The sequence below is a fragment of the Candida metapsilosis genome, assembly GCF_017655625.1.
Source record: "Candida metapsilosis strain BP57 chromosome Unknown scaffold6, whole genome shotgun sequence".
Lineage (NCBI taxonomy): Eukaryota > Fungi > Ascomycota > Pichiomycetes > Serinales > Debaryomycetaceae > Lodderomyces > Lodderomyces metapsilosis.
In genome coordinates this window covers 379,183-400,888 of record NW_027138164.1, presented here as the reverse complement: position 1 = coordinate 400,888, position 21,706 = coordinate 379,183, and the positions used below count along the sequence as shown (strand labels likewise).

General features: G+C 39.0%; 7 protein-coding genes across 7 annotated transcripts; 2 read left to right on the top strand and 5 right to left on the bottom strand. All coding sequences in view use genetic code 12, as the record gives it.

The window, feature by feature from the left end:
• Nucleotides 1-506: 506 nt before the first annotated feature.
• Nucleotides 507-2,774, bottom strand: I9W82_004367 (uncharacterized protein; the record flags this gene model as incomplete). The annotated part of the gene is made up of 1 exon (XM_067693431.1): nt 507-2,774. One exon carries the CDS (start codon nt 2,772-2,774, stop codon nt 507-509), a length of 2,268 nt encoding a protein of 755 aa, XP_067547154.1.
• Nucleotides 2,775-3,534: 760 nt separating this feature from the next.
• I9W82_004366 (uncharacterized protein) lies at nt 3,535-5,793 on the bottom strand (the record flags this gene model as incomplete). Its single annotated transcript, XM_067693430.1, has 1 exon — nt 3,535-5,793. One exon carries the CDS (start codon nt 5,791-5,793, stop codon nt 3,535-3,537), a length of 2,259 nt encoding a protein of 752 aa, XP_067547153.1.
• A 1,155-nt stretch (nt 5,794-6,948) lies between these two features.
• Nucleotides 6,949-9,216, bottom strand: I9W82_004365 (uncharacterized protein; the record flags this gene model as incomplete). The annotated part of the gene is made up of 1 exon (XM_067693429.1): nt 6,949-9,216. The coding sequence occupies one exon, from the start codon at nt 9,214-9,216 to the stop codon at nt 6,949-6,951; it is 2,268 nt and encodes a 755-aa protein (XP_067547152.1).
• A 1,384-nt stretch (nt 9,217-10,600) lies between these two features.
• I9W82_004364 (uncharacterized protein) lies at nt 10,601-13,789 on the bottom strand (the record flags this gene model as incomplete). The annotated part of the gene is made up of 1 exon (XM_067693428.1): nt 10,601-13,789. The coding sequence occupies one exon, from the start codon at nt 13,787-13,789 to the stop codon at nt 10,601-10,603; it is 3,189 nt and encodes a 1,062-aa protein (XP_067547151.1).
• A 1,513-nt stretch (nt 13,790-15,302) lies between these two features.
• On the top strand, nt 15,303-15,779 carry I9W82_004363 (uncharacterized protein; the record flags this gene model as incomplete). The annotated part of the gene is made up of 1 exon (XM_067693427.1): nt 15,303-15,779. The coding sequence occupies one exon, from the start codon at nt 15,303-15,305 to the stop codon at nt 15,777-15,779; it is 477 nt and encodes a 158-aa protein (XP_067547150.1).
• Nucleotides 15,780-16,457: 678 nt separating this feature from the next.
• On the top strand, nt 16,458-20,402 carry I9W82_004362 (uncharacterized protein; the record flags this gene model as incomplete). Its single annotated transcript, XM_067693426.1, has 1 exon — nt 16,458-20,402. One exon carries the CDS (start codon nt 16,458-16,460, stop codon nt 20,400-20,402), a length of 3,945 nt encoding a protein of 1,314 aa, XP_067547149.1.
• Nucleotides 20,403-20,453: 51 nt separating this feature from the next.
• On the bottom strand, nt 20,454-21,581 carry LEU2 (3-isopropylmalate dehydrogenase; the record flags this gene model as incomplete). Its single annotated transcript, XM_067693425.1, has 1 exon — nt 20,454-21,581. The coding sequence occupies one exon, from the start codon at nt 21,579-21,581 to the stop codon at nt 20,454-20,456; it is 1,128 nt and encodes a 375-aa protein (XP_067547148.1).
• Nucleotides 21,582-21,706: the final 125 nt, after the last annotated feature.

Below are 21,706 nucleotides of genomic sequence, written 5' to 3'. Positions count from 1 at the left end.
CACTAATCTCCCCATGGCCCTAAAAAGTTTGAAATAAGGACACAAACACCTCTTGCTTCCCACATGTGGACTTCCTCTTGTCTCAGCTATTAACAGGATCTAACGTACTAACGTCTTTTAAGTTACGTATCTTTCAGCAAAGACGACTGATTTATTATTATTTCAACTAATAGTTGTGCCAAGAGAAGCCCTCTCTGAACCGTTTAATTCAGGTTTTATTATTAATCATTCCCTCCCCACACACACATTAAAGTTCAAGTGTTATCGAAAACGAGTGGATTATTATTTATCTATTGCTTACCCCACCAACAAATGAAGTTTTTATTAGCCAGTTCTCTTGCTTGACTTTGCATTTGAGTCATTAGCCCCTCATCAGAAAAGGGAATTTACATATTACTTCGTGCCCCGAAGGATTTACCAAATACAGTCAATTCATAGGTTCTATATAGTGTATTTACGTTTCTAAGTAGCCCGCAATTCATTGTACCACGAAGCAAATTGTAAACCTACAATTTCAAATCTTTCAAGATCGAGCCTTCTTTGTACATACCATCAATTTGTTTTTTGAAGAACTTAGCAGCTATTGGTCTTCTCAACTTAGATGTTGGGGTGACAACTTCTCTTTCTAATCTCAATGGCTCAAACTCAACATAAATGTTAGCTAATTTCTCAAACCCATTAAGTGCAGATCCAATGTTTGTGTTCAAGTGAAGTAAGATACGTGTTCTTATGTCACGTCTATTGCATATTTCAAGAATCTTATCTTCCGAGTTCAAGTCTTGTTGAGGGATGTTGCACTTTTCAGTGAGATATTTCATGATGTTAACAGGGTCAACTCCAATTATACCCACCAAGTATGACTGCGTTGAATCTCCATGAGCATACATTTGAGTCAAGATTGAATTGGAAGAAAGATACAAGTTCTCAACCTTCTCTGGTGTAACGTACTCTCCTTGTGCCAATTTGAAGAAATTCTTGACTCTATCGATAACGGTAAACCATCCTTCTGGTGTAATTCGAGCAACATCCCCAGTTGAAAACCATCCGTCCTCATCAAAACATTTCTTAGTTTCCTCTGGGTTCTTGTAATAATGACTGAATAATTGCGCTCCACGCAACTGTAATTCACCTCTTGCTCCACCTTGATCATTTAAGTGGTAACCCATTTCAGGCAATTCTCTCAACCGAGCTTCTAAAGTTGGTGAAGTAGCACCGCAGGTTCCAATACTAGGTGTATGGAAAGGTAATGAGAAAACAAAACCAGAGAAAGTTTCACTCATCCCGTACCCTTGACACATACCCATGCCCAAACTTGATTTTAAAAATTGGATGGTGTCAGGAGCAACTGGTGCACTACCTGTCATGACCCATTCCATGTTATCGAATCCAAACTTGGAACGTAAACTTTTGATTAATGTATTGTCGAAAATGAAATGTCCCCCTCTATCATCATTTTGTATTTGTTTCTGCTGTTTTGTTTCAAAAGCTTGAGTATATAATGCTCTGTTTATTCTTGATGAGGAGTCAACAGTTGCAGCCTTGATTGCAGCCTCAATCTTGGTAAATATTCTGGGAACACAAGCAAGGAACGTTGGCTTGAAAAGCTTCAAGTCATCAAAAAGTGTCTGTGGAGTTCCTCCCAAACGAGGGAAGCCAACGAGTCCTCCGGCGGCCAACGTTGAGGCGTACATTTGCCTCTCAAAAATATGGGTCAATGGCAAAAAGCAGAATTCTTTGGTTGAGCTACTATGAGGCATCAGAATGACAAAAGACAAGGTAGCACAAGAAGCTGCACGTTGCAGCAAAACTACTCCCTTTGGATGCGCTCCAGTTGTTCCTGAGGTGAAGGTGATTGTGTAAGTTGTTTCCGGTGTTGGACTAGTTTCTTCCCTAGGGAAGACCTCGCCAATCTTTTCAACTTGGTTGAAATCATACAACTTGATGTTGATTTTCTCAGCTGCCTGTATCAAGGATGCATTAGAGTCGCCGTTTGTATTCAACGGATCCATGGAGATAATAGAAATCAACGATTCCAATTCCTTTGGGTTCTGCTCTTTTAGCTTGATCAAAGTCCCAATCCTGTTTTTAGAGGCGACAACCACCGGCGACTGAGTCAATTCCAAGATGTATTTGGATGAAGTTGGTCCCAAGGTGTCGTATAATGCCGTAGTTGTAATTGAATTTGCGGAACATGCTAAATCCGTGATCACCCATTCAGCTCTGTTGGCAGAGTAAAGAGTGACGATGAATGACATGTTATCCTTGTCATATTTTGCAAAGTCTTTCGCATGGTTGGCAATCTTTTGATGAGATTCTAAAGCAGGATTTCTGTATGGATTAACCTCTAACAAAAACATCAAACCATTGATAAAGTTGGTCATGCGATCTTGAGTTTGTTGATATGTGATGGAAGAGTATCTTTCCAAGTGTTGGTCATTTTCATAATCATACTCGTGAATTGCCAAACAAGGACTTTTTGTATGGTTCTTGACGGAAGATGCAAACACTTTAGCTGTTGTGTTCAACTCAGCAGTGAGCGAGTCCTTAATTCCATTAGGAAGAGCGGAATTTCTGTATACTTCTGAAAAGCCAGGCTTTTCAGTACCCGGAATCCTGATACTTCTTGAATTCAAATCCTGTGGAAGGGGTAAATATTGGTTGATCAAAATGTCATCAGGCAAATTGCTGGAATTTTCAAACAAAATAGGTTCATCACCAGCACCATAAAGTGACTCCAAGTCGGAATCAGTCACAGAAGGTAATTTCAATGACATGGCAATAATATGATAAATGTGTCAGTTGTGTAGGACATTTTATTACTTATGTGGGGACATTTCAATTGTATTTAAATGAAATTTTCAAAAAACAATCTAAAATGCGGAGTTTAGGTATGTTCTCCGTCTGTTCTATTTATTTATTTTATTATTTTGTATTATTTCCGACATTTAAGTCAGTGTCTCTTTGCAACAAAGGGTTCCTTTTTCCTTTCAAAAAGCGGGGTTAAACTCTATCAACAACCCTGCCACTGCTATACAAAAAAAGTTTAATCTTGCCAACGAAACAGTGTTTTCCATGTCTAGCATGCTAGTGAATCATTCCAAAGTTCTACTTCTTTGAATAGGTATGGCGCGGATATTTGTTAACAACAAAATAGCTCTTCCTCGTAAAAAGTTCTTTCAACTTTAATCCGCAGCGCCGTTAGATTCTTTTTCCACACTTGAACAAAGAGGAACAAGGACTTAGCGACTAAATCCGTTAAAACGTCTTCCCGTTAACGAACTACGCTGTTGAAAAAGAGAGCGCACGAGTGCATTTAACCGTTGTATCGAACCACTAAATCATGCAGAGCAGGCTATTTTTATTGAGCCGATTAGAATTAACTTACAACCAGCCATCAAGGATCGAGGTTTAGTAGAGTTGAAAATTCATGTATTGGATCTCCATACTTTGTATTTGCAACTGTTCCAAGAGACCGAGCTTTCGTAAGTGCTGTTTATTTTTTATTGCTATATAAATATTTCCTCTATGTTTTACTCACAATTTCAAATCTTTCAAGATCGAGCCTTCCTTGTACATAGCATCTGTTTGCGGCTTAAAGAATCTAGCAGCTATTGGTCTTCTCAATTTAGATGTTGGGGTGACAACTTCTCTTTCTAATTTCAATGGCTCAAACTCAATGTGTATATTACCCAATTTCTCAAACCCATTAAGTGCAGATCCAATGTTTGTGTTCAAGTGAAGTAAGATACGTGTTCTTATGTCACGTCTATTGCATATTTCAAGAATCTTACTCTCCGAGTTCAAGTCTTGTTGAGGGATGTTGCACTTTTCAGTAAGGAATTTCACAATATTCACAGGATCAACTCCAATTATACCCACTAAGAATGATTGTGACAAATCTCCATGAGCATACATTTGAGTCAAGATTGAATTGGAAGAAAGATACAAATTCTCAACCTTTTCTGGTGTAACATACTCTCCCTGTGCCAACTTGAAGAAATTCTTGACTCTATCGATAATAGTAAACCATCCTTCAGGGGTAATTCGAGCAACATCTCCAGTCGAAAACCATCCGTCCTCATCAAAACATTTCTTAGTTTCCTCTGGGCTCTTGTAGTATTGTGTAAACACTTGTGGTCCACGCAACTGCAATTCACCTCTTGCCCCACCCTGATCATTTAAATGGTACCCCATTTCCGGCAACTCTCTTAATCTGGCCTCCACAGTTGGTGACAAGGGACCACATGTACCGACACTTGGGGCATGGAAGGGTAATGAGTAAACGGTGCCACCAAATGTCTCACTCATACCATACCCCTGAGTCAAGCCCATTCCCAAACTCTTCTTTAAAAAGTTGATGGTATCAGCTGCAACTGGTGCACCACCCGTCATACACCATTCAATGTTATCGAAACCAAATTTAGAGCGTAAACTTTTGATCAATTTATTATCAAAGATAAAAGGATCCCTTGTATTATCACTTCCAGTTTGTTTATTCTGGTGCCCTTCAGTGAGCAAGGGCCTATTGGCACCTGAAGTTGAATCAATCGTCGCAGCCTTAATCGTTGCTTCCATCTTGGTAAGAATTCTTGGAACACAAACAAGGAAAGTTGGCTTGTAAAGTTTCAAATCATCAAAAAGTGTCTGTGGAGTTCCTCCCAAACGAGGAAAGCCAACAATTCCACCGGACGACAACACTGAAAGGTACATTTGTCTTTCAAGAATGTGAGTTAATGGCAAAAAGCAAAATTCTTTTGTAGTTTTGTTGATAGGTGCCGGCATAGCAAAAGATAGTAATGTGCAGGTAGCTGCCTTTTGCAGCAAAATAACTCCCTTTGGGTTTGCACCTGTTGTTCCTGACGTAAAGGTGATCGTGTATGTTGTTTCAGGGGTTGGCCAAGTGGCCTCTCTAGGGAAAATTTCACCAATCTTTTCAACTTGATTGAAATCATACAACTTGATGTTATTCTTCTCAGCTGCTTGAATCAAAGAGGTGCTTGATTTTCCCTTTATGTTCAACGGATCCATCGAGATAATTGTAATCATTGACTCTAATTCCGTAGAGAACTCTTGCTTCAATTTTATCAAGTTTTCAATCCTGTTTCTGGAACAAACAACAACGGGAGTCTGAGTCAATTCCAAGATGTATTTGGATGAAGTTGGTCCCAAAGTTTCATATAATGCAGTAGTTGTGATTGAATTTGCTGAACATGCCAAGTCAGTGATCACCCATTCAGCTCTATTGGCAGAGTAAAGAGTGACGATGAATGACATGTTATCCTTGTCATATGTAGCAAAATCTCTTTCATGATTGACAATCTTTTGATGAGATTCTAAAGCAGGATTTCTGTATGGATTGACCTCCAACAAAAACATCAAACCATTGATAAAGTTGGTCATGCGATCTTGAGTTTGTTGATATGTGATGGAAGAGTATCTTTCCAAATGCTGGTCATTTTCATAATCATACTCGTGAATTGCCAAGCAAGGATGATCTGGTTGCCTTTGAGCTGTTGATGCAAATACTTTAGCAGCAGTATCTAGTTCTGCAGTGAATGATTCCTTAATTCCATTAGGAAGAGCCCCATTTCTGTATACTTCTGAAAAGCCTGGCTTGCCGGTACCTGGAACCCTAATTGTTCTCGAATTTAACTCCTGTGGAAGGGGTAAATACTGATTGATCAAAACATCATCGGGCAAGTTTTCAGAGTTTTCAAACAAATAGGGTTTATCATCAGCAGCATAAAGTGAATCTTTGTCTGCATCAGTGACTGATGGCAATCTCAAGGTCATTGTGAAGGTGTTGACTAGCTGCTACTTGGGAATCCTTGTTTCAGACTTGTGGATATCCCTTGATATATATATATATAAAGTTTAGGAGGTAATCAGATGCATGCTTGAATGGTGTTGGGTGGGGTTTTTGTTTATTACACACCCTATTTTTTGTGAGGACCTGTTGTCAACGAGATTGAAAATGACTCTGTACTTGCTGTTTTGAAATCGGAATTTAGACCCGAAAGGGCACAAAACTTAATGCAACCAGAAGCTAACTTCTCCACTTCAGATCTCCTCCACTGGTTTACCACCTGAAGAGTCCCTGAGACCTACAAGAGATATTCATGGCAACATCATTTGCCGTCTATTCAGCCTAAGTTTTCAGGATCTTCATTTTTCACCCGTCCCCACACTTTACCACACAAAAGCGAAATACTACCACCACAAGATATGTTCATCTTTGCTTTACAACGAACTGATGATATCAAGTAGCGACCGTTTTACTAAAACTGTATGCAATGCACGTGTACTCTTCATTCTACTTATCTTCAATCGTAAGTCACTCATCGAACTAGCTTATCGCTAGAAGATCTAGCTTTCATTGAACACAACCCTTAGAGGATACGTACATCGATACCAAGAGACCTTGACCCCTTTTAGCTCTAACCCCTCAAAATAGTTCATAAACTCAACTAAGCCTACTCTTGGGGAACTTACTAAATCTTTTTGTACATACAAATTTACGACCGATATTGCAAATCCATGCTACTCTTTCCCCCCGCCGGCAACTGTTGCCACAAATCTAATTTCAATGCCGTCTTTGTGTAGATAACAAGCCCTTTATGTTGGGCATGTACAACGAATTTCCTTTCCTTTTTCAGCCTTTGTTCGGATGTTATCCGACGTCAGTAATGGCGGGTTCGCGTAACAACGATATGCAGCGGGGAACTTTTCGTGTCCTTTTGGTAACTAAAGCTCTACCTGACTCGAATGGGGCTATATTCAGATTACATACTCGTATTTGTGATACTTACACTTGTCTTGTATACTTTCAAGAAAGTTTGCGGGCTTGCCAGGTACGGATTAAAGTCAGCCGCTCTACACCACAATTATCGTTTGGAGCTTTAATATAGCTAATTAAATATCTATAGATGGTTAATGACCCCGAACTCTTTACAACTTCAAATCCTTCAAAATAGGACCCTCCTTGTACATAGCATCAATTTGTGGCTTAAAGAATTTAGAGGCGATTGGCCTTCTCAATTTGGACGTTGGGGTAACAACATCTCTTTCCAATCTCAATGGCTCAAACTCAATGTAAATGTTAGACAATTTTTCAAATCCATTAAGAACAGATCCAATATTGGTGTTCAATTGCAACAAAAGCTGAGTCCTAATTTTACGAGTGTTGCAGACCTTGAGAATTTTCTCCTCGGTATCCAATTCACTTGCTGGTACATTACACTTTCCGGTGAGATACGAAACAATGTTCTCTGGGTCCACGCCGATAATTCCAACCAAATACGATTGAGTAAAATCACCATGAGCAAACACTTGCGTTAAGATCGAATTGGTTGTAAGGTACAAGTTCTCAACCTTTTCTGGAGTGACATACTCTCCTTGTGCCAACTTGAAGAAATTTTTGACCCTATCAATGATGAGGAACCACCCATCATTTGTAATACGAGCCACATCACCAGTCGAGAACCAACCGTCTTCGTCTATGCTTTTCTTGGTTTCCTCTGGGTTCTTGTAGTAATGACTAAACATTTGTGATCCACGCAATTGCAACTCACCTCTTGGTCCTCCTTCATCGGTCAAATCGTAGCCCATTTCTGGCAAAGCTCTCAACCTTGCCTCAACCATAGGGTTAATCGCGCCACATGTTCCCACACTAGGTGTGTGGAATGGCAAAGACATAACCATACCACCAAATGATTCACTCAGACCGTAACCCTGACTAAATCCAATTCCTAAACTAGCCTTCAAGAACTCAATACTTTCACGGGCACTAGGGGCACCACCAGTGTAACAAGTCTCCATGTTGTCAAACCCAAATCGTGAACGCAAGTTTCGGATTAATGTTTGGTCATAAATAAAGTGCTCACCTTTACCACTATTTGCTTGTTTAGAACGCTTTGCTTCAATAGCTTGAGAATACAAAGCTCTATTAATTCTTGATGTTGAATCTATTGTTGAGGCTTTAATAGTTGTTTCCATCTTTGAAAATATACGTGGCACACAAGCAAAAAACGTAGGTTTAAAAAGCTTCAAATCTTCAAACAATGTTTGCGGAGTTCCACCTATTCTGGGGAATCCGACTTGACCTCCACAAAGAAAAATTGATGCAGACATGTGCCTTTCAAATATATGCGCCAATGGCAAAAAGGCAAACTCCTTCATCTCTTTATGATGAGGCAATAAAATCGAATAACCTTGAACACCACTTGATGCTGCCCTTTGTGATAACACCACTCCCTTTGGATTTGCACCAGTAGTTCCCGAGGTAAAAGTGAGGGTGAAGGTAGTATCAGGAGAAGGAACAGTTGCATTTCTTGGGAAAATCTCTCCAATTTTGGACACTTGGTTGAAATCATGCAATTTGATATTGTTATCATCAGCAAGTTTAACTAATGCTGCATCTGACTTCTTATCTTTTGTATTCAAGGGGTCCATCGATACAATTGCAATTAAAGATTCGAGTTCCTTGGGATTTGCTGCCTTCATTTTGACCAATATTTCAACTTTGTTTTTGGAGCAAACAATAATTGGTGACTCGGTCGTTTGCAATATGAATTTGGATGATGCTGGACCCAATGTATCATACAAGGCAGTTGAGGTAATTGAGTTTGATGAACATGCCAAATCGGCGATGATCCACTCGGGTCTGTTCCCAGAATAAAATGTTGTAATGAATGACAAGTTATCGGCATCATACTTTTGATAGTCTTTACCATGGTTAACAATCTTTTGGTGGGATTCCAACTCGAGATTCTTGTATGGGTTAGATTCAAGCAAAAACATCAAACCACTTGCAAAGTTGTTTTTCCAATCGTCCACCTCTTTATATGAGTAGGTTGCATACCTCTCCTTGTGCTCTTCATTTTCGTAATCGTACTCATGGTGAGCCAAACATGGTCTATCTGGATGTCTTTTCACAGTTGCCTCAAATATAGCGTGATAGGTGTTTAATTCTGGCAACAAGCACAGTTTAACCCCATTTGGAAAAGCACCATTTCTGTAAATCTCGGAGAATCCAGATTTTGCGGTACCTGGAACCTTGAGTACTCTTCCACCAATATCTTGCGGAATAGGCAAAACGTGATTTACCAAAGTTTCAAGCGGCAAGTCATTGGAGTTTTGAAACACTTCTGGTCTCTCATCAGGTGCATAAAGAGAATCCAAATCGGAATCAACAATTGATGGGAGTCTGAGCGCCATTTTTTTTTTCTGTAGTATAAAATGAGTGAGCAGTGAGTTGTAGTTGACTAGTAGAGTCTTTTCCAGTGAGATGAAGGGAATCACATTTGCTTATTATATAAAGTGGATCAAATAGAGCGGTTAAACATTTCGATAGTGGGGTATATCCGCTTCGGTTAATGCATATAAATGCGCTAACAGCGGAAATAACAGAGCACAAAATAGAATAAAGTGCAAGACGTTATGCAGCCACACACATCGTGTTGCAAGAAAGTAATATAATAAAAATTGAAAAGCTTAAGAACGGTAAGCCAAAGGTAAGAAGCATACCGTTTTCCCACAAGAAGGGTTGATACAAGCTACTTCGGAGAAATGCGGAATTCATAAATTTTCATCGTTGAAATGCGGCCCTATACAGGCGCTTGTTCTCCTGGGTTGATATGAATCCTTTAAATCCGTACGTGCGAAAGTACTTGTTATTGCATTTTCATAAAACTGGGCTTGAATAAATCAATTGATGTTACTTTGCTTACGAAAGGTCTTGCATTTATAAGTTTGTGTGAGTAAAGCTGCCCTCTTTTGGCGGGAAATATCCAAAAGAGGAAATGATGCAATAGACGAACTGCCTTTATTTACAGGACCACCAGTTATTGAGAGCAATTGTAATTGATGTATCTATACACATTCATTTTGCAAACAAAGCAGTTGTATTAGAAGTATCAGTCGACTTTCGTTGGTTTCGTGTCCAACATAAAGTGCTTGGAGAGATAATCGCGCCAAGAGAGAGGAGAATAAGAATCAGAATGTAAACACAAACACGATAAATATAGCATAGGATTGAAATAAAATACTGACGGGCACCACTCCACCAAATATCTTTTCCAACTATTAAGTGACATTTGAACGTTAAGCAGCATGAAGTAACACTTTGTAATTGAACAACCTCTTCATCTCATACTTTCAATGGAGTAACCTCTTCAATACGCACTTTCAATGGAGCAACCTCTTCAACGCCTCTTCTCATTCCGGTTCAAATTTCAACAAGCTCTCAAGTAAAACATATGTCAACATGGATTTTCTCATCGTTAGACTTGCTAACTGTATTCAGAAGACAAAATCTTCTTCTTCTTCCAGGACTCAACTCCAGCTTCATATGAGCATATATTGAACTGGTTCAAGGATCAGAAAGGAAATCCTATTCAAATGTCCTCCCGAATAGTCTTTAACGAGGAAATCATCAACACTGCATTAAATGCAGCGCTCTAGTTATGATAACCTCAGACCAGAAGACACCTGAGCGATTTTTCTATCGTCACCTATTCCCCGCCAACTATAATTCGCTCTCTTGCTGGTTTGCTCTGAACAGCTAGATCTAACTTCGCTTTTTCTCCATTGTCATAATCCATTATTGCCAATATGTTCTATAATCAAGAATGCCTCCATTCAACCACCACTTTGTTGAGTCCTCATAAATCCAGTTCCCTTTGGGATTTTGAACCCAACGACCTGTTGCTTGCGCTGCAGCAATCTGCTCACTTTTCATTTTCTCATGAGCAAGTTGATGTATAGTCGGTCTTCTTGAGTAGTTGGCCCTGTTCTTTCTTGGTTTGTAATGATCGTTGGTGAAACCACGCAGGCCAAAAAATTGGCCAGTTTGGGGGTCAATATCCAATGTTCCATCAGTAGATGGTGGCCGATAAGACTCAAGGTTTTCAATATCCTCTCCTTCGGGCTCCTCGGCGGGTGTAGCATTGATTCCAGGGCCATCTTGCTCATCCTTTATCAAACTTGGAGTCGCATTATATCCTGTTAATGGCCGATCAACACATCTTTTCAACAGCTGGGCATCTTCAGTAGCATCTCCTTCTTCTCTGCCAGCTACATCTCCTTTATTTTCTAACAACTGAGGTACTGATTCTTCTTTCCTCTTGTGATCATAACGTTCAACTATGAAACACTCATTGGTGTCGGCAAACCGGACTTTGCTTGTTCTCCGACGGAAAGTTTTCTTGAAACCAGCTTTAACAACTTCCAAAGCTTTACGCAAGTGTTTCAGTTTTACTTTCCTTTTTGCGCCAGCGACACCATCTGCAGAATCATCACGAATTTTAATAATGGGTTTCAAAACCAATGGGGCTGCTCTAGTACCTTCAATCTCTGCTTCTTTAGGCAAATCACATCCAACACCTTCGACCTCTGCTTCCTTAGGCAAATCACATCCAGTACCAGTAGCATCTTCAGTAGCTTTATCTGCATCACTTGCAGGCTCGGTCAGTTCAATCTTCTTTCTCTTTGATGATGACCGTCTTTTTCTGTGTTTCTTCTTTTGGCGCTTGTGTTTGGAAGCATCCACCAGAGCTTCTGACTCTTCAGCTCCACAACTCACTTTTGGTGTATCAACAATGGGACTAGTTGCATCAGCTTCCCGAGTGGGTCTTTTAAAAGGCTTGATCAACTTCTTCAAAACTCTCATCACTTTGGTTTTCCTCTTCAGTTCGTTAACTTTAGTTGCAACATCTGCATCTTCAGGTTTCAATGGTGGAGTATCAGCAGCTTGCGGTTCTATAACCGCATCTAACCTTGTCAATTCGGGTTGTTGTCCTTCAGATTCACGTGCATCTAAGGCAGTGGTATCTTCTTGATCATTATTGATGGCAGCACTAACATCAACTGCATTGAGTGTAGCCTCGTTTTCAGTGTTCAGATTGTTGCTTGAGCCTTCGTTGTTGGTGGACTCGTTTCCATTGTTGACATTGTTTTCCAATCTTGTATCTTCTTCATCTTTGTAATCATCAGCATCAAATAACACCTCCACTTCTCCAGTTGTTTCAAATGGGACCCATTTCCGTTTTCTTTGGAACAAATGCTTCAACTTTCTCTTGAAACTGGACTTCTGCTTTCCAACTGACTCATCAACTTCATCTGATTTCGGTTCCTGTTTTTTCAACGTGACAAATTTGATCCACTTTTGGTTCCATTTTGTACTTTCTTTTCCTTTTGGTTCATTATTCAAGTAAGTTTCATCTTCAATTCTGTGTTCATTAGGGACACCTTCACACTGGCTCAGACTGGTTTCTTCATTCTTCTCAACATCTTCATCTTTTGTTTCTTTGTCCTTCTGGTTGTTATGTGGTAGAGATAATTTTTCCAACAGAGAATCACCAATTGATTTCAACTTCACGACTTCCTTTTTGACAACAGTTTTAGCATCCACTTTCACATCAATGTTTGTTCCTTGACTTGGTTCATTTTGCAATCCGGTATCTAATCTTGTTTCAATATTCGGTAATTTATCATCAATGCATAGTTTTTTCAAATTTGTTCGTTGACCATGTGGCTTGTCTAACTTCCTCACACAATTCTCCTCAACTTGTTTGACTTCACCTTGTTCACGTTCAACTTGCACCACATCAACTTTCTTAACTTCAACCTTTGAGTCCTCAACTTTCGTGTCTTCAACTTGCTCATCTTTAACTTCTACTTCATCTTCAACTTCATCTTCAACTTTAACTTTTTCAACTTTCACTTGTTCAACTTCAACTTTTTTGTCTTCAGCTTTAACTTGTTTAACTTCAACTTTCGTGTCCTCAACTTGATCAACTTCAACTTTCTTAACTTCAACTTTCTTACTTTCATCTTTCTTGCCTTCAACTTGATCATCTTCAACTTTCTTATCTTCAATTTGCTTTTCCTCAACTCGCTCGACTTCATCTTCAATCTGCTTGTCTTCATCTTCATCTTCAGTCTGCTTGTCTTCAATTTGTTCTTCAACTTTTTCATCTTCAACTTTTTCATCTTCAACTTGCTCATCTTCAACTTCTACTTCATCTTCAACTTCATCTTCAACTTCATCTTCAACTTCATCTTCAACTTCATCTTCAACTTTATCTTCAACTTTATCTTCAACTTCATCTTCAACTTCATCTTCAGCTTCATCTTCATTCTCCTTGTCTTCAACTTCATCTTCAACACTTTTCAAATTCAATTTTTCAAATTCATGGATAAAACTATTGATGGAGTCAATAGCCTCAACACTTCTCATATTCAATTGTTCAAATGCTTGGATAAGACTGTTCATGCGGTCAATTGCCGCTCTTTTTTTATCATCATTAATAGCAGCCAATTTTGATTCAAAGTTTGGGAATCTGTCATCAATACGCAGCTTCTCCCATTTTTTTTTTAAACGTGCATTTTCATCTTCATCTAATATCCTAGGGATGGTGGGTTCAATTTGCATGTCTTCAAACGTTTTCAAGCTCAATTGTTCAAATTCTATGGTGAGATTGTAAATGGAGTTGTTTGCTGCATTTGTGGATTTTCTGTTTGCAGCTCTTTCCAATAAAGTCATTGGCTTTGGGATTGAAGCAAGAGGATAGGTGCGTTCTCTTGCATCCCTGCTTGACTCTAAGATGGTGATTGGTCTAGTGGTTGGTAACATGATTCTTTTGCTCATATTCAGGTGTTGAGCTAAGTTGTACATTCTCATCAAGTTGGCTTCTTCATCAGTTGCTTGGTCGAAGTTTTCCAACATTGAATTGGAGGCGATGGCACGTGGTGGTTGTTGCTTTAAGTAGTATGTGGCGTACAACAGCATGTTACTTGGGAATAAGGGTAGATGAAGAAAGAAAGGAAGAAAGGGGAAACAAGTTATGGGGTTTTGCTTTTGTGGATATACATTTATTTTTTGAGGGGTTTTATGGCATTGAGCATATCAAAAAAAGAACAGACAGAAAACAATTAAGATGAAATATATTAGTGGTTGCCGTTTAGTTCTGCTCTCCCTGTATTACTGCGATAGACTGTATAGCGATAAATATATATACATTGCATCATATCTTTGATTGTTCTATTTGTTCTTGTATCTGTAGATCTTTTTGCAACACAATCTTAATTCTAGATCATACACCAAATCGGGCAATGGATCTGTTATGAAGCATAACGTAATATATAGTTATGTTATCGTATAAGATTGAATACTGATTTGGATGGACGGCTTCGATATTTCGTGTTTTGAGTGGGTTGTAATTTCGTAGTTGATGGAATCACTTTGGCAGTTGAGATGAAAAGTTTCGGAGCATAAGGTGTCGAGTATCGAGTGTGACAAGCTACTCAGCTGAGTGGGAGCTTGACTGATGTCTTTTATGTAATAGTTCAAGTACTTGTTTAGATGATGAAAGTTGTATATAATAAGAACTTATGTTCCTTTGAAAACAAAGCTCACCAAAATTGTGTTTTTACAACCAAACTGTAGTCACTTACATTACAACTTGCATAGCTGTATTGACACCTCTGGTGTCATTTTAAACAAACTAAAACTTGAGATAAAAATATAGGCATGAATTTCCACAAAGAAGAATACTGTTATGATTGGATTTAACAGTAGATAACGTGATAAACAGAAGCGTTTGACTGCAAATACTTGAGGAGGAAAGTTGGATCGTATAAGCGCGAGCACGTGATTTTAATTAACGCTTCAGACAAACAAAGATCACGAACACCCACCCTCCTTGGCCAACAGCTTCAAATAATCAGAATAGATTTCTCATTCTCCCCAACAACTTCATTTCCTGTCTCGTAGTCTTTGCTGTAGTTGTTTATCGTAAAATCGGTTTTAACTACATAGCGTTGTATTTTTGCAACCATGATCTCAATAGAAAAAGTAGGTGATGAATGACTCCCACAAAGAATCTTGACATAGTGAATTCAATAGTAGGGCCTTTAATATTCTCAAGCGTGTACAGTTCAATGTATTGAGAAAAGACCATTTTAAAATCTAGATCAAAAGAATTTGGTCCCAATTTAAGAGGAAAAACAATTAAAGAAGGTGTAAATTCAATTCTTACGCTTGAGATAATGAATACAACCAAATAAGAATTATGAGAAATGATGAAAAGGTTGGCAATCTCCAACCCATTCAATCAAAGACTTGTGCAGGCCACTCAGCTTACGCTTGCGTAGTTGAATGGAATTTCGCCACCAAATAGTAGATCTCGTGATATGCACGTGAAGTAAAAATATCAATACAAAGCAGATTAACCGAGAGGAGGGAGAAAAACGGGGATTCAATGCACGTGTATGACCATTGTCACCCCCTATTAATATACCCAATGAATACTTTCAGCATATTGTTACAAATGAAAAGAGAGGAGATACAAGACACAACCGAACAACCCAATGGTATTATCGGGGTGTCCAAGTCGTTTATTAAATCGCACTACGTCTTAGTCATTTTGTGCGTTGTAATCCTTGGCTTACTATTTCATCTTCGTCATAAGCTAGGAGAGTTACTTGACAGGTATAGAACTAGACGAAGAATTCAGCAAGGTTACTACCAGACCTTAGGCTCATTTGAGGGTGACATCAATGATGGCTTAACCAGCACAAATTTTGATTTGGAGGCTAATAATCTGAGCGACACAAGAAAGGGCTTGAGCGAAGCTGCAAAGGAGGAGATTAAAGAGATTATGAACAGGAAAGGTATCAATTTTGATGAGGCTAGATTGGAGTATACAAGAAATGAGTTGAACAGAAATGATATAGATGAAGACGGTTTACCGAGGGATCCTAAATTAGTGATATTTTGATGGGTTGAGAGGGACTTGTTTGCATTGAAACAGAGGCAGGTTAGAGCAATCACTAAGTCGGTGATGCCAATGGTCCCTCGGCAAAAGAGTTTGACGTAGCTTTCAATTATAATACATGGTGAATAAAAAATTACACTTCTTCTACCTCTTGATTGAAGCGAAGATAATAGGTGTCTTGCTCAAGATGCTCTGATTGATTTATTCCACTTAAGGTGGGATTGTCTACTCCAATTGGCCTTAAGTGGTGCTGTACATAGCGTTCTTAGATTCCGTTCAGACAGGTCAGCTACCTTCACGTCAATTTCCTTATCTCCTCCAGTTGTTAAAACTCTGATTACTTACATTTGATGGCCACTTTTACACTCTCTATAGTCGGTAGTCTGACCGCTTGTTACACGTGCACTGACCCATTAAGGGTCAAAGTCTGGTCTTCAATCTTTAATAGCTCCAGTGTCGTAGAATTACATCTCGCGTCATTAATATTTTGCATTCCCCAAAAAGGAAAAACCAAAACAGTTGTAAACGCTACCATTACCTTTTTTCTTGTTTTTGGTCTGGTGCTCTTAGACCGTGAAGAATCAAAAATCCTAAACTCCCTATAAGAAGACGAAAATCTAGTCAACGGGTCGAAGAACTATTTCAATAAGAGAGAATAATCTACCCATCTTAAAATTCTAGATGAGTCTTTATACGCGGTATGTTTCGGGGGAACACGACAAGGAGCATTTCAAATCAAAACAACCAGAATCAGACGCGGATGGCATAATTGCCAAGAACAACATCCAACTACCGTTTTTCAATGATGACCTTGATGACGGCACTTTGTTACCGACTGATCAACACAAACAGTTATTACGTTGGTTGAAAATTTTCCATCGTGCTGCGATATTTGTGGGCTACGATGATGTCTTGTTCAATTATGTTGTATCAATCGTGTACCAAAGTGCAAACAAAAAGAAACTATCAGCTCAGTCAATTACTAAATTTGGACCTGCTTTATATACCGACTTGAAATTGGATCCAGATTCTCGATTTTGGCCTAGTTGCGAAAACCTTTTACCACAACATCAAAAATCCCATGTACGACAGGCACTAGCGATTCTGAACTTGAAGAATTCAAACAAGATCTTAAACCACCATCATTCGATGAATTTGCCAATGTGGGATGAGACTAATGCTGGTGCATTAGCGAGTGCAATGGCCCTAGTACAAAATAAATCACCAGATGAAGTTGGAAAAAAACTCATTGAGCTTGGCTTGGTTCAGAATCATAGTATATGCTCTTTTACAGTGGATGTCATATATGACAATGACTCCGCCAAGGAGGTAATTGTGGAAGAAAACAATCGGTTGGTTACACTATTGGGTGACCAATTGGACCAGATTTTTAATCCACTATTGGAATATGCACCCGAAGAGATCAAAACGGGATACAGTCCATCTACAGATCGAAAACTCGTTAACTTTCAGGATCCTAAGATCCACTCCATTTTGGAAGAACTTATAAACGTTCAAACGAATTATACTGCCGGGTTGGTGAATTTATTACAATCTTTCATAGTACCATTGAGGGTCAGTGTGTTGGAGCGAGACAGAATTAACTCAACTAGTACTATACAAAAGGTTAATCAAATTCTTCCTCCCACAATTGATGAAATTGCTAGAGTCAATTGTTTATTAAATGATGCATTGTTGAAAGCGCGCAAAGTGGACGACATTGAAGTCATTGTTGCAATGGGATCAATATTGCCATATTTTTATAAACCTTTTATACGACATGAAGCTAACGCAAAAAACTTTTATCAAAGTTTGACCAAATTTGCACAAAAGAACAGGTCGAGTATATTTGAGAATCTGGAGATAAACCCAACTCAGTATACAGTCCGCGAAATTGATTCTATTGTCACTGGTGCTTTATTGGAATTACCCAAGTTTAAATTATTGTTACAAAGACTACATGAATCAATTGAGTTGGAAAAGACACAATCAAGTATTTTAATTAAAGATGGAGGTAATGACACTATAAATTTGATTGATGAGAATTACAAGTCAGCTATGGATGTTATTTATGCATTTTCAGGAGCTGATGAACAAAAAATCGAGGCCAAAGGACGAATCTTTACTCCAACTGGCAGAATGTTGACAGAGTTAGCTGACAACTGGCCACCAGAGTTACAACTCGATTGGAACACGAGAAAAATTGTCGGCATTTTCGAATTGCAAAATGTTGTGCCAAGGGCACATGAAAGTGGTTCGGAACTCTTGGTTGTTTTCTCAGACTACTTGTTGTTCTTTTCTGTTGAGGGAAACAATCACGAAGGTGATAATGATAAGAGAAGGAAATTATCAGCCGCTGATGTTTTAATGCATTCCTTGATTAATGAAAAACCTATGCCCAACTTGGATGATTTTCCAAAAATGCAAGTCAAGGCATGGTGCAGTATTGATGAGGTACTAGTCACCAAATACTTGGCTTTAGACAACAAGAATTTAAACATTGAGTGCCTTCGTTTTCTTTCATTAAATTCTGGAGGATTCAGATCAACCGACAATGGAGCAAGAGTGTTTACACGTTGCTTAAAAATCACTGGAGAACGCGCCCAAGCTGAAGACATCATTGTCTCTATTGAAAAGTCCAAAGTCCTCCACAAATCGTCGTCTTTCCACTTATTCAAATCATTGAACAAGGATACACATATTAGCTATACTGCTCAATCCGTATCTGATTACAAAACCGAGACATTCAAACTGCCATTTGCGTTGGTCTTGAATATGGATATTGATATGCCTTCCTACTTTGAAGAACATCCGCAATTGGTTTTGTTGCTACAAGCATCGATGGCGAACGATAGTGAAGTCAAAGTTATCGGATATGACAAGTATGCTAACAAGCAAATCAATGAAACCATTGGCAGTAGTCACTTTGCAAGTTTCATTGAGCACATGCTGGAAGAGGCATATCATCACTTGTTCTCAACTTATAATAGAGTTACACATAATTTGATTGAAGGAAACTCGTCAAATTTGAAGTACATGGTCAACCAGTTTCTCATCGATAAGAATAACACAGACAAGCACCGCTTAACAACTCCAAAGTCAGCACCTGGAAGCCAACACAATGGAAAGCCTGCGTCACACCCCGAACAGCCACAAATGAAATCTCTTTCGTCAAGAAGCTCAATACTTAGTAAGCTTTACTTGAAAAAATCAAAAAAATCAACTAAGCAAACTCATCATTCGAAATCAAATCAAAGGTTAGAGAAAAAGATATCAAATACATTTATTCCTCAAGGCACCAAACTTGAGTACAAAGAGATATATAAGCCAGTACCAATACTTCAACAAAGACAGAACTCATCAGCGAGTACTGTGATTGAAAACAAACCAGACATACCAGCAGTACCGGTATCACGAGAACAAGTAAAAGTACCAGCAACAGCAACTGTCAATACTAGCAAGCGTTGTCCTTCTGTACCGTCAATTGAAGTATCACCCAATTTCCAATTTCCCCATCCGGATAATAATTTAGATGAGATAGAAACAGACGAGATAGTCCCCTCTACTGATTATGAAACTAGTACCATTAAACGACTTTCGACAATGGATGATATTTCAATGCTTTTGAAAATTTCACAAGATCCTTCGTCTGGCGATTACATTTATGATGATTTTGATAAGACGCCAAATTGGGAATTTTTCAATGCAGAGAGTGAATCTGATATGTTGCCTAATCAAGAAGGGTACATTGGTGATCTAATTGAAGTCGCAGAGGAAGGGGAGGAAAATGGAAAACTTAATGATGATCATCATCATGTGCATGATAGTAAGGGAGTTAGCGGAGGTGCCATAAACCACCAAGAGCATCAATCTTCAGCTCGTACACGCTCAAGTAGATTGTTATGGGCTCCACCGGTTCCATCATTAATTGAAAATTCAGCTGGTTCTCGCAAACCATCAAATGAGTCACTGATATTCTCTCATGCTGGACAGAGTCCAATTTTGTCACATGGTTTCCCAACTCCACCGATGCCAAGTAATCAAGAAGGTACCTTTTCAGCCCGTAAGGTTCACAATCCAAAACATTCAACCAAGAATGCCAAGCTGAAATCACGCCTCGTGCGAGAAGAATCTATCAGGTCCATTACTGCGCATGAATACGCTATGGAATTGAGTCATTTGATTGATACCGAGTTTAGTAAACCCCCATTGGAAGACGCCATACGATCATTTTCAGGCACCGCGAGAAGGCAAGTAGCACCTAGTCCACTGACTGCGACGAATACTAGTAGTCCAGCTACATTGACTCCATTCCATACCAATAACAGTGTGATTACATTAGTGAGTACTTCATTTGATACTGATAAAGAGGAGGAACAACAACACTTTTTCGATTCTTCAGGTGAGCCAGTCGTTACAGGTCAAGCTCAACAAGTGTTGCACAAAGAGCTAAAGGGCACTCAAGAGACGTTAATTTCAAAATACGATCCCAAGAGTATGCCAATGAGCGAAACTTCAACAAAGCCATTGAGTGAGTATATGAGGGATGATTCGATTTCACAACTTGCTAATCTACTTCGAAGTTCAATCAAGTTTAGTGATTTTGATGTTGAAAAATTATTTTAATGTTAAATAGATATTGCTTTCATATATATATGTACACCTTCAAACGGCAGCTTATGCTTTCGATTGTAAAATCTTTTTCACAGTTTCAGCAACAGCGTCACCAACTTCAGTAGTACTGTTGTTTCCCTTCAAATCACCAGTTCTTATACCTTGATCCAAAACCTGTTTCACCGCCTCTTCCAAAGCCTCAGCCTCCTTCACACAATCCAAACTCAATCTCAACATCGAACTTGCTGACAAGATAGTAGCTATTGGGTTGACTTTATTTTCATCCAAATCGGGAGCTGATCCATGACATGGTTCATAAAGACCAAATGCCTTATTGGTATCAGGCAACGAAGCCAATGAAGCACTAGGTAAGAGACCCAAAGATCCTGGAATCACACTAGCTTCATCGGAAATGATATCACCAAACATATTGGATGTGATTATGATACCATTCAATTTAGTTGGGTTTTGAATTAAAATCATTGCTGCTGAGTCAATCAATTGATGTTGCACTTTTAATTGTGGGAACTCGGTTGAAATCACTTTGTCAACTGTTGAACGCCATAATCTCGAAGATGCCAAGACATTGGCTTTATCCAAGGACCAAATAGGCAATGGTGGGTTATGTTGTAATGCCATAAATGCAGCCATACGAGTAATTCTCGTGACTTCAGCAACGGTATATTTCTCAGTATCCCATGCGGTTTCACCATCCTCACTCTCAGCTTGTTCTTGACGTTCACCAAAATAGATACCACCAACCAATTCACGCACAATGGTCAAGTTTGTACCTCGAACAATATCAGGACGCAATGGACTCAACTCCAAAAGTGACTCACTGGCAAAGTTACAAGGACGAATGTTGGCATAAAGATTCAACTCTTTACGGATTTTCAATAACCCTTGTTCAGGACGTACTGATCCAGTACCCCATTTAGGTCCACCGACAGCTCCTAATAACACAGCGTCGGATTTTTTGGCCAGCTCTAACGATTCATCAGGGAGTGGTGATCCAGTGGCATCAATTGCAGCACCACCAATCAAGTGATGTTTGAAATCAAAGTGGATTTTTTGAAATGGTGTTGATTCTTCAATGGCTTTGAGAACCTTGATTGCTTCGTTACAGATTTCGGTACCAACGTGGTCACCAGGTAAGACTGTAATTGTTTTAGTAACTGTAGTTTCTGACATTGCTTGTGGGTGAGATTAAAGCTGAAATTGCTTCAGGAGTTAAGGAAAGGAATTATGCGGAGGTGAGACCGTATTTAAATTTTTCTGTTCAAAAGTTTTTTCAACATAGGGTGACTTCCGGTACA